This window comes from Macrobrachium rosenbergii, chromosome 48, assembly GCF_040412425.1.
Source record: "Macrobrachium rosenbergii isolate ZJJX-2024 chromosome 48, ASM4041242v1, whole genome shotgun sequence".
NCBI classification, from domain to species: Eukaryota; Metazoa; Arthropoda; class Malacostraca; order Decapoda; family Palaemonidae; genus Macrobrachium; species Macrobrachium rosenbergii.
The window spans coordinates 32,158,268-32,170,767 of record NC_089788.1 but is presented as its reverse complement, the minus strand read 5'-3'; the positions used below and the strand labels follow the sequence as shown (position 1 = coordinate 32,170,767).

General features: G+C 36.0%; 1 protein-coding gene across 20 annotated transcripts in view; it reads left to right on the top strand.

Moving 5' to 3' along the window:
• Pkn (serine/threonine-protein kinase N) overlaps positions 1-12,500 on the top strand; it is a 733,150-nt gene that overhangs the window by 256,001 nt on the left and 464,649 nt on the right. For all 20 annotated transcript variants that reach the window (XM_067091623.1, XM_067091613.1, XM_067091618.1 and 17 more), the window contains one exon: positions 10,645-10,800. In XM_067091623.1, coding sequence (XP_066947724.1) covers positions 10,645-10,800 — 156 coding nt within the window. The remainder of the gene's footprint in view (positions 1-10,644; positions 10,801-12,500) is intronic.

Here is a 12,500-nt window from a genome sequence, read left to right as displayed (position 1 = left end):
TTTTCCCCTTATCGATTGTGTTTGCATTAATTGCTGCTACGTACTTCACCATCATGCAAGTTTAACCCGGTGGAGATCATCAGCATACATCACAGTTGCAATGGAATATTAATTAATGAGGGCAAGCTTGTTTATGCATAAAATAGTACTCATCACTCCAACTTTAGGTTAGTTGAGATTTGCAGATGCAGTTTCCAGCATAGGCTTCGACTTCAGAAGGTTCATAAAACATCAGGTAAATAAGTATGTTTCACTATAAAGCCTATTCATCATTGTAGAGGTGATCAAATAAGCTATCATTCTACTTGAAAGGGTTGATAATTAAGAAAGTTAAGTATGGCTCTGTATAAAATTCATTACCTTATAACTTACCCTCCGACTCGAGTGTTAAAAGCCAAGCAAAAATGCGCATATTTACAGGATTTCATGGAATACTGCGTCATGATGCATGCACAGTGTTGTAGAGGGAATCTTGTAACATACATACTCGTACCTCCCGACTAGAAAACTTAATGATATTGGCTCGCGGTCGAACTGAATTATCAGCGCTGCTGGAAGGTCGCCAAATCTTGTGTGAGTCAGTGCGAAGGGAATTCATCATCGCCTTTATCATCCCTTTTTGCTTCTTGATAGAATTCCTTTGCAACACGAGATGCTTTAGTTTTGCATGCTTTGATACACGTCCCCTCTCTCTCTCTCTCTCTCTCTCTCTCTCTCTCTCTCTCTCTCTCTCTATATATATATATATATATATATATATATATATATATATATATATATATATATATATGTGTGTGTGTGTATGTTCAGGAGGTCTCAGCAAAATTATAAATATATATATATATGTATGTATGTATGTATATATATATATATATATATATATATATATATATATATATATATATATATATATATATATATATATATGTGTGTGTGTGTGTGTGTGTGTGTGTGTGTGTGTGTGTGTATACAATAAGTTATGCTTTTTACTGGTACTGAGCATAACATACCAATAATATGTTTTGAATCTTATTGTTAGTCAGTCGCTCTCTCTCTCTCTCTCTCTCTCTCTCTCTCTCTCTCTCTCTCTCTCTCTCTCTCTCTCTCTCTCTCTCTCTCTCTCTCTCTCAGGACTGACACATAGTATTAGAAATCATAAATATACATACTACAGAGACAGTGCTGACGAACATACTCAACCGTTTGAGGCTACAGATCCCCCACTGGCAGGTATGTTGACGACATAATTTGTGTATGGCCAGGGAACGAAGATGTAAATAACTTTTTTGCCAAGTTGAATCAGTTAGTACCATGAAATTAAATTCACTATGGAAATAGAAAAAGATGGGTGCCTACCCTTTTTGGATTGCCTGGTACGCAGAAACAGTAATGAGTTTAAACACATTGTTGACAGAAAACCTACTAATATTTCTTCCAGTATGCATTTTTATTCCGGCCAAAGCAGTAAGGTTAAGAAATTAGTGTTCACATCTGTGTTTTTAAGAGCATTACGCATATGCAGCCCTGAATATATTGATGATGAAATAGATAAGATAAGGAATATAGGCAAGAAGTTGAAATATCCTGACATTGTGTTAGACAATGCATTAGAAGCGACAAAAAAGATTCTAATAAAAAAAAAAGAACCTTAGAACACAAAAAATTTACTTGTACCACCTTATAATAATAACATGAAAGACATCCCCAACTTCGTAAGAACTTTGTGTTAAAATATCGCATTTAAGAACAATAAAACAATAAATCATGCACTTATGAAGAACTCTCCCGACAATACTAAAGGATGTGTATATAAAATTTCGTGTAATTCTTGTAACAACTTTTATGTTGGTCAAACGGGTAAAGCACGGGAAAAGAGAATAGAACAACATAAAAGATGTGTGAGAAATGCACAGGTAAACAGTGGTATTTTTGTACATGTTAATGAGAACAATCATGGTATTCTGATAATGCACTGTAAAGGAATATCATTAAATCCAGCTTTATAAAAGAAAGCATTGGCCATGATATGGATATGAGTCAAGGCATGTATAAACTTGATCCTATAATATCGGAAGAAATTTGTAGAATGCTGACATTTTAAGGAAAAGTAAATTGTGATTTCTGCTCAAATAAGCTTTGAAGCCACTCCTACCTTGACACTAGTCAGTGGGGGATCTGTGTCTCCACCGGTGGTGTATGTTCGTCAGTGCTGTCTCTGTAGGATATATATATATATATATATAGTATATATATATATATATATATATATATATATATATATATATATATATATATATATATATATATATATATTTGTGATTTATAATACTATGTATCAGTCCTTCGTCGATGGCTTGGAAATATGTATCAGCACTTCGTCAGTGGCTGGGAAATAAAGCCGAAACCGGTAAAGACGCACACCCTGTCTCTTTATTTTTCACCTGTGGTAATGTGCAATAAACGCATCATGTGTTGAAGTGATATATGCATATATATCACACACACACACACACACACATATATATATATATATATATATATATATATATATATATATATATATATATATATATATATATTATATATATATATATATATATATTGTGTTTTACTGAGACGTACTGAGCATAGCATACCAATATGTTTTGAATCACATTATTAGTCTCTCTCTCTCTCTCTCTCTCTCTCTCTCTCTCTCTCTCTCTCTCTCTCTCTCTCTCTCTCTCTCTCTCTCATGCACAGGCACACATACTGTGTATATATTATGTATATATAAATTATATATATATATATATATATACATTATATTATATATATATATATATATATATATATATATATATATATATATATATATATATAAGAGAGATAGAGAATGTGTGTTTTTGTTTGCGTGTGTGTACACGTGCAGAACGTACCAGGTATATCTCCGGTAAGTCGTGCAGCATCTCACCGGTCGATCTTACTATAATTAATCAGCACCACCTTCATCCATATATACGAAAATGAAACTAATTAGTTAACTTACTGAAGGATGTTTCCGTAACAACCTGCACTTCTCCCCCGTTGTGTTGGTGTGGATGTTATTATTGTTTCTGCTTGTTGTTGCTTGTTGCCTCTGCCGTGGATGCTGTAATCCGGGGATGCTGCAGATACGCGTCAGAGTGATGGCAGAATTTCTGCTCGGTACCTCCTCTCGCCCATGTTGTTTTCCCGACACAAATCTGTAGATTTTGTTGCTTTTCAACGTGTTTACCTTCACGCTGGCTGCTTCCGGCGTTTTTCAGGCGTTGCCTTGTTTTCTGGGGGTGGCTTTTTTTTTTTTTTTGTATTAGATCAGGGTTTTATTAATCTGGGTGTTTCTTTTAATAATTGCATTCTTGATAGTAGTATTGTAATGTTGGTATAGTTACTATAGTACATGACAATTTTTATGTGCTGTTGTTTCTTACGTTGATAATATTAATAACTATAGTTATTAGGAAGGTTAATAATAACTTAATAATTGCGGTTTTTGATACTTGTCGAAATTATGATAATTTCGTTAATCAGAGCGGTTGCTAATTTGCTGCTAAGAAATACAGTTGAAATTATGGTTTATTGTTTTATTCCTATTTTTTGGTTTTCTGCATCTATCAAGAAATGAGCCACAGGTTGTTTGGAGATGACAGAGTATGGATCAGAGGTCGACACTGTTGAATTTGTTGTCGAACTGATTTCTTATTATTATTATTATTATTATTATTATTATTATTATTATTATTATTATTATTATTATTGTCGTTGTTTTGTTAACACTTTACCTTGCTCCAACTGTTCCCAGTCGGTACCATAATCCACAGCAGGAAATGTCACTTAGTAAATTGAAGATAACTGTTTGCTTGGTCACAGTTGTGAGTCATGCAGGACCTCAAGAGTGACTTGGAGGTATGACGTAATAATATGCAAGTTACAAAATATGCTCAGGGGCTACTGAAATTCTCTCTCTTTCTCTCTCGTCGTTTTATATGCGCCTGGCGAGTGTTTTGCGTTGTTCAAGAACTTAAACAAAAGGGCGTCTGTGTTATGTCGTGTTAGTGAATATAATACTTTTAATATGACAGACTTGATACTTGCATTCTCTCTCTCTCTCTCTCTCTCTCTCTCTCTCTCTCTCTCTCTCTCTCTCTCTCTCTCTCTCTGCAAGTTGTGAGGGACATAGGTTACCCTCACTCTTGCTCTGTAGAGCCTCGCCCTCATTATGACCAATTGCTTCTTGAACCAGACTGCTAAGGTTTGCTCACGTTTACGTAATGCTTATTAGTTAAGGAAGAGCGTTATCGGCATGCTCAACCGTCTTTTATCCGGTGTAGGGAGTTGCTTTGAAAGTTGACGGAGGTGACAGAATCTCCGAAAGAAAATTTGAAGTTCAGCTTTACGAAACCACAAAATTGTTATGAACCTTAATTAAGTAACAATGAAGGTAAATAACGTATGGAAGAACCATCTTGTGTTTTTATGATGTTCATACTTTTTTTTTCAAGTTTTATTAAACTTCATACTGGATAGGATGGCCTACTGGAGAAGTCTTGGTCACGAATCTACGTACGGGAGTTTGTTAGTCTCTCTCTCTCTCTCTCTCTCTCTCTCTCTCTCTCTCTCTCTCTCTCTCTCCGTCCGGCATTATTGGGCTTTACTTAGTGCTAACTACGTACTTGTAGGCTTCCAGCTTATTCCACCACCATCACCATTTTTATCATTCGATTCCTCCCTCAATTTCTCCTCTTCTCCTCTTCCTCCTCCTCCTCTTGTCTCCTATCCCTCCTCCCCTCCTCGTAATAGCCTCGTCTTGGGGTAATTTTTCTATATTATTTTGATGTTTCATATTCTGTTTGGTATGAGTTTCTTAGGTAATTTGTTAGTTTATTCTTTTTAGCATTACGTGACTTTTAGGATAACGTCTACAGTCATAGTATTTTTATAAATAGATTAAAGGATTTTTAGAGAGCTTTCGCGACCCATGTTACCTCTTATGATCAGCGTGATTGGAAAAGAGAGCTGAGCAGGCTCTTGAGAGCTTGTGGTAGATTCCTTAATATCCCATAATATATCTGACCAATTAGGGTTTTTTTTCTACTGCTTGATGACGTTATTAGGTGTTAGAGGTGATGAAGTTCTTAATATTTTTTTAACTACTACCATAAAGTTTAAGGGGAATTGGAAGGATACACAAAGACTAGGCCAAACCCGTGATATGTTCTCCATATTCCATAGGTGTCGTCAAATACGTTTAGCACAGGTATTGCCCATGTGTAAACAAAGAAGAGAATTTGAGTTACGGGGTATTGTTATTAATGTTGATTTTGAATATGGCGATGAAGTCAGTGTTTTTGAGGATGCAAGGAAGACAAGGCCTCGGCTCCTGTTTATAATCTTACTTTGTCACTGCTGGACATTATTTTACTCTTTTATGATGGTGAAAGTTTCAAATAGAATAGTGATTCAGGAAATAAAGGGAAATTTTTAGCGAGGTTTTTACAGAACGACAACAATAATAATAATACTAATAATAATAAAAGTTGAATTTGTTGCGTTTATTGTTAACTAATTCATCTAAATGTCGTCTGCTGCCGTTTTAGTTAATACCAATCGTTTGTAAACGTTATTGTTTTCTGTACAGCTTATAATGCTTTATGAAACTTTCAGCCATAGCCCCGGTGGTGGCCTGTGTTGTTGGCACCTATAGAGGTGCCAGACGCACGATCATGGCTAAAGTTAACCTTCAATAAAATAAATACTATTGAGGCTAGAGGGCTGCAATTTGGTATGTTTGATGATTGGAGGGTGGATGATCAACATACCAATTTGGAGCCCTCTAGTGCTTACCCCATACAAATGGAAAAACAAGCACGCTAAAAGAAGCAGCAGCCTCAGTAGTTTTTAAGATCTGATGGCGGATGGACAGACAGAGCCATCTCAATAGTTTTCTTTTACAGAAAACTAAAATTATCTAGTTTATGCACATGGAACGTTTCCTCTCTCTCTCTCTCTCTCTCTCTCTCTCTCTCTCTCTCTCTCTCTCTCTCTCTCTCTCTTCCTCTGCACTTGGGTCGTTTGACCGTTGGGGTCCTTCAGGGATGAAGACCACGTCTTTGAGGCCTTTTCTCTGTGAATTAGGTCGTTATTTGTTATGTTGATTAAGAGCAAGGAAGGAAGTGAGATCTGATTTAGGAATTGCGTACGAGATGCCAGATGGAGTCAGAATAATTGTGATTTTTGTTACGAGCCCTGAGAATGTGACTGAGGAGCCTACCATTGCTTCGTCAGAGTACTTACTATACCAGCAAATAATAAATAGGAATACCTCATTCAGATCATCCTTCTCTTTCTTCGGGATGGATGGAACCATATAACGTCTCTCTCTCTCTCTCTCTCTCTCTCTCTCTCAAAACTGACCGTTTCCTTATTACAGTTTAGTATGTGTTACTGTATACCTCGTATAAATAATAAAAACTATTATGCTAGCCGGTAATGAAGAACCACATGTGCTCGTGTATGGCAGTAGGAAAAATATACAGAAAACTCGCCCAGAAAAAACCCTGCTTAGACGAGAACAATAAATATGTTCAGAATTATGCTCTTAAAACCTCGCTGGAAAAAGAAACTCTTTCGGTGGAAATAAAGACACGGCAAAAAAGAAATTCCCCAGAAAGGCATCACACAAAAACTAGCGTAAATAAAACTCGCCCATTCGCTTACGTTGTCTGGACTTCGTTGAAGGTCAAGGCTAGAGTCGTTTCATCTGCCCTAAGTGGCTTCGCATTATAAATAGTTCAGTTCTGCCCATTTTACAGTTAGGATAGGCAGCGATGTTTGTGCGTGAGTTGTTGGCTTTGCTCTCTTTTAGATGGAGAGTACAACAACGGTCTTCAGTATATGTAAATATGTATATATAAGTGTATATATAGATACACATACATATATTCAGTATATATGTATGTGTATGTTTTTTAACATATATGTTTTTTTAACTTAAATATTAAGCCGTTTTCCCAAAACAGGGGTGGCTTAAAAAAATGTTATTGGGTATTGGCCAAATTCCTGCGTTATAACTGCTGAATCGTGGATGAACACCTTGTGCAGAAAACTCCATAACATTAGCCTCTTTATCATTGACGCAGAAGGCTTATCAGCATCTTGTCGAACCTTCCTGTATACACAGCGCCATTCACCTCCATCTTGCATAGTTACAGGGGCTTCTTGGGTATTAATGCCTTTCCCTTGAATTACCTCTTTTACATCTCTCCTACATTTTCTTGGTATTCCTATCTTCCTCCTCCTAACGTTTGTCAGGTATTCACTTTACATAGTCTGTCGTCGAAGATAGGTTGATAATGATCAAATATTACGTATATTTATGTTTGTTTATTTGTATGGATAACAAAAAGCTGTTCCTTTTAGTAAGGGACGGTCCCCGATAAAATTAAATGATGGTTATTCCCTCTTTCGTCCTTTTAACGGCAAATTCGAGTTGATTATTCACTCAAGTTATGTGGTAATTTTGATTTTTTTTTTATAGAACTTCGATTTATTTCAGTTTTTGATAAAAATTCGATTTAATTTTTCTCATTCATCTCTCGCCCTACACATATTTTTTATATTTTACGATCATCCCGCACCCTCACATAGTAGTATTTATACCTTATTTTAAGATAGCCCTCACCCCCACAATAGTGTTTATTTAATTTTTTTACGCTCATCCCTCACCCACATAGCAATATTTATTTCTTTTTTACGATCACTCCTCACCCCCATAGCAATATTTATTTCTGTTTTTTTTTTCGATCACCTCTCACGCCACATAGTAATATGTATTTGTTTTTTTTTTTTTCGATTCCTCACCCCACATAGTGATATTTTTCAGCACGCTGTTGGCCCAGCGTTCGACTCTCCGAGCGGCCAATGAAAAATTAGAGGAATTTATTTCTGGTGATAGAAATTCATTTCTCGTCATAATGTGGTTCGGATTCCATAATAAGCTGTAGGTCCCGTTGCTAGGTAACCAGTTGGTTCTTACCCACGTGAAATAAATCTAATCCTTCGGGCCAGCCCTAGGAGAGCTGGTAACCAGCTCAGTGGTCTGGTTAAACTAAGGTATACTTTTTTCTTGATCACTCCCCGCCCCACATAGTAATATTTTTTTTTTTTTTTTTTTTCGCCCACTCCTCACCCCACATAGTTAAGTATACCTTTGTTTAACCAAACCACCGAGCTGATTAACAGCTCTCCTAGGGCTGGCCCGAAGGATTAGACTTATTTTATTGTGGAATCCGAACCATATTACAACGAGAAATGAATTTCTATCACCAGAAATAAATTTCTCTAATTCTTCATTGGCCGGCCGGAGAATCGAACGCGGGCCCAGCAGAGTGCTAGCCGAGAACTATACCAACCCGTCCAATGAGGAACTGTAATATGTGTTTGTTTTTTTATGATCACTCCTCACCCCACATAGTGATATCGTTTTATCACTCGTCACCCCACTTAGCAATATTTATTTTTTTTTCTCGATCACTCCTCACCCCACAGTAATATGTATGTATTTTTTACGATCACTTCTCACTCCACATAATGATATTTTTTTATCACTCCTCACCACGCAGTAATATTTATTTCTGTTTTTTCCGATCACTCCTCACCCCACATAGTACATAATATGTATTTGTTTTTTTTTTTTCGATCACTCCTCACCCCACATAGTATATAATATGTATTTATTTATTTTTTTTTTTCGATCACTCCTCACCCCATATAGTGATATTCACCATACACAGTAATATTTTTTTTCGATCATTCCTCACCCCACATAGTAATATTTATTTATGTATTTTTTCGATCATTCCTCACCCCACATCGTAATACTTTTTTCTTTTTTACACTATCACTCCTCGCCCCACCATGCATGGAAACAAGAAGGTGAAAGTGTGATTACTTACCTTTTGTTTATCGTGATTCCTGCGACTTTCCGCTTTCGAGTGGCAGGCGTCGACGTCCTATCTTTTGGGGCAGGAAACACTTTTTTCCACTTTTTATCTGTAGGTTTGGAGAGAGAAGAGCAAGAACGAGATCCCGTCTCGTTTTCGGCCCACGTTGGGCTTGTGAAAATCTCTCTCTCTCTCTCTCTCTCTCTCTCTCTCTCTCTCTCTCTCTCTCTCTCTCTCTCTCAGAAACTATCTTTTGGTCAGTCATTTCCTAATAAAAAGACCATTGTCCATCCTATTAAGCAGACCAATTCTTTCTGCTTGATGTCAGGATGATAAAAATAGGGAGATGAGCATTGTATTTCTTAAGTTCGATATTGGCTTGTTTGCCGATGTATGTCAGAACTCAAGATCTTTTCTGGTTTTAATTGCTTATTTGTGGTTTTGTATTGCTTCTGTTAATTTGTTGTTTGTAAATGTAAATTGATTAATTCTTTATATTATATATATATATATATATATATATATATATATATATATATATATATATATATATATATATATATATATATATATATATATATATATATATATATATCATGTTATATATGTAATCATGTTATGATTTTGAATTACGGTATCAGACATCTTAATGCCTAAAGGACAAAAATGTCAAAGTTACCATTATGTATTCCTGTAAATGAAAAATTAAAGGTAGTTTTTTGAATGAGGAGGGTCAAAAGTTTTCCAAGGTCATAGGTCATATAATCGATCTCACTGAACCTCGTATTATTCCGTTTTAATGGTTCGTACGGTGTTTAATGTTTGCGCTAATTGCGTTGCTGATTTCTTCTTGACTTCATATTTCGAGCAATTATCAATTTTTTTTGTCGATATTAGTTCTTGTTAACACGGAGTGTTTATCCCTATTAACCTTGTATGTTGGAATGGGTTGGTATGTTGATTATTTTCATAGTTTATGGTTTGGTTTTAATACCAATTTATTTTATTAAAATTATTATAGTTGTGAGTTTATAAAATCTTACCGGTTCCAACCCTGATAAGAAAGGATGAATAGGTGATGGTCGACACCTTTGGCATAGGAAATACCAAGCGTTACTGAAACTTGCAGCATACCTTTAATAATCTAGAGCAAGCAACAGGGGTGTGAAACGATGCCCCAGAATCATTGGAGTAAAAGAATGATTAAACTATTGCTATTGTTGCGAAACTCTCTTTGCTTTGTATTGAACCAGGCGACCTCATATGACGGCCAATCTTCCAGAACGTAAACATTTCTGGAAGTCGGCAATTCTCTTAGGAGTACAGGGCCAGTGCGCTTCTGTCTCACTTCGGTAAGGCTTTGTCATTCTCCTCCTGCTTCTGTTTCCCGGAGTCTTTTAACCTTTCTTCCTGTAAGAGGCGCTTTTACCCACCCTTCATCCTTTCTTTTCTTTGTACTACTTTTCTATGAGTCCAGTCCGGGTTCGGGATAGGCTCGAAATTGCCTGTTCTTTTAAGTTTTGCTCTGAAAAATAGGGTTCGTTGCTGTTCTCATCAATATTATTGTTGTTAATACCATTAAGAAATTGATTAACCGTTACTATTACCATTATTGTGACGATCGTCCATATCCTAAAGAAACCTCTTATGCAAGGCGTAACGTGTTTTTGTGTTGTTGCAGATCGCCGTGCCCTGCAAGACGTCAGCCACATGGTGAAGGAGGCGAACTCGAAGCTTTCTGCCCTCCAGCAGGAGCTTCAGGAGCTCGACTCTCAAATTCTGCTCACGCAGGGGCAAGGGGGAGCCTCCATGGACTCCTCCTTCACCAATAATCTAGGTGAGTACCACTCTTCTCCTCTCTTCTCTTCTCTTCTCTTCTTTTCTCTTCTCTTCTCGTTTGCTGTTGCTGTTGTTATTGTGTAAGGTGTTGTCTGAGAATGTTGCTGTTGTGTTTGTTTACATGTTATATAATATTCCCTTTGCTATTTTTGTTATTGTTCCAGTAATCGAGGTAAGGTTTCAGTGCGTTCTTTATGTGTTGTTGTACGGTGTGTTGCCAATGTTATTATTGTGATTGGTTAGGGTGACTTTTCGTTTTTCATTTTTTTTATGTTGTTGTTGTTCTAAGAGTCTAGGTAAGGAGAACAGGTCCTCTTCATTCATTGTTACTGAGTAAAGCGTTTTCTGTTTATTTTGTTGTTGTTCTAATAATCTTAATAAGTAAGGTTGTAAGGTTTTCTTCTTTTGTCCTTATTGTATTTGCTGCTGAAATTTGTGATGTGCAGAATGCTACAATTTACTGACTCGTTTGCTCTTGTTGCTGCCCTCTTGAATGGTAGTGTGGTTGTTGTTGTTGTTGTGTTTATATACTGGTGAATATAGGTTTGTTGTCTGTTTTTGTTTATCATCTTGAGTGTTCAGGATCATGTTTTTTTGTGTGGTAAATTGTGAATGATGAATTTTTGCTTTTCATGTCGTTGTTGACTTTGAAAGGTGAGGAAACGTTATTGGAACTGAATCATTTTGCATTTGTTAGATGTTCGCGTTTCGTGGTTTATTTGATGCAGCAGTTATTAATGATGAAGTCAAGGTTATATATGCACCTTGAATGTATTGTGGTTGGTTAATAGGTCATCGTTTTCGTTATTTCCCCTTGTGTACGTGAGTTACCGGTATGCGACCTCATTAATAAGTGCACCTGCCCTGAACAGGCTGCCAATCCATGTTTGCACTAGGGTCATGTTGTTAGACAGGCTCTGTCTATGTATCTATCGATGTGTATATACATACATGCATACGCACACTTGACCCTGAGGAGGTGTGAACGTACGAAGGGCTTTCGTCGTTCCTTGATTTAATCCTTTCTTCAGTTCAGTGATACGCGCGCGCGTGCACACACATATTATGTATGTGTTTATACACACACACATATATATATATATATATATATATATATATATATATATATATATATATATATATATATATATATATATATATATATGATTAAAATCACAACAGACTTGATTTGTATGACACCTATAACCACGGGTGAAGAAATAACAAAGTGGGTGTAGGTCCTGACCGGTTTCGACTTTATTGTTAAGCCATTGACGAAGGACTGATACATAGTAGAAGAAATACACAATATATATGCACAGAATACAGTACAAACTTCCAAAACCGTTTGAAACTAAAAATCCAACAGTTTTGGAAGTTCATTTGTACTGTTTCCCGAGCATATGTATTGGAATTTATTCTGCTGCTATGTACCTGTCCGTCATGAATGGCTTAGAAATAAAGCCGAAACCGGTCAGGACTTACACCTACAATGTTACATCCTCACCTGTGGTTTTAAGTGATTTTATATATATATATATATATATATATATATATATATATATATATATATATATATATGTATATATATATATATATATATATATATATATATATATGTATATATATAATGTGTGTGTGTGTGTGTGTGTGTAAAATTTACATTAACACGTGAAGTTTAAATGGAGAACACCATAA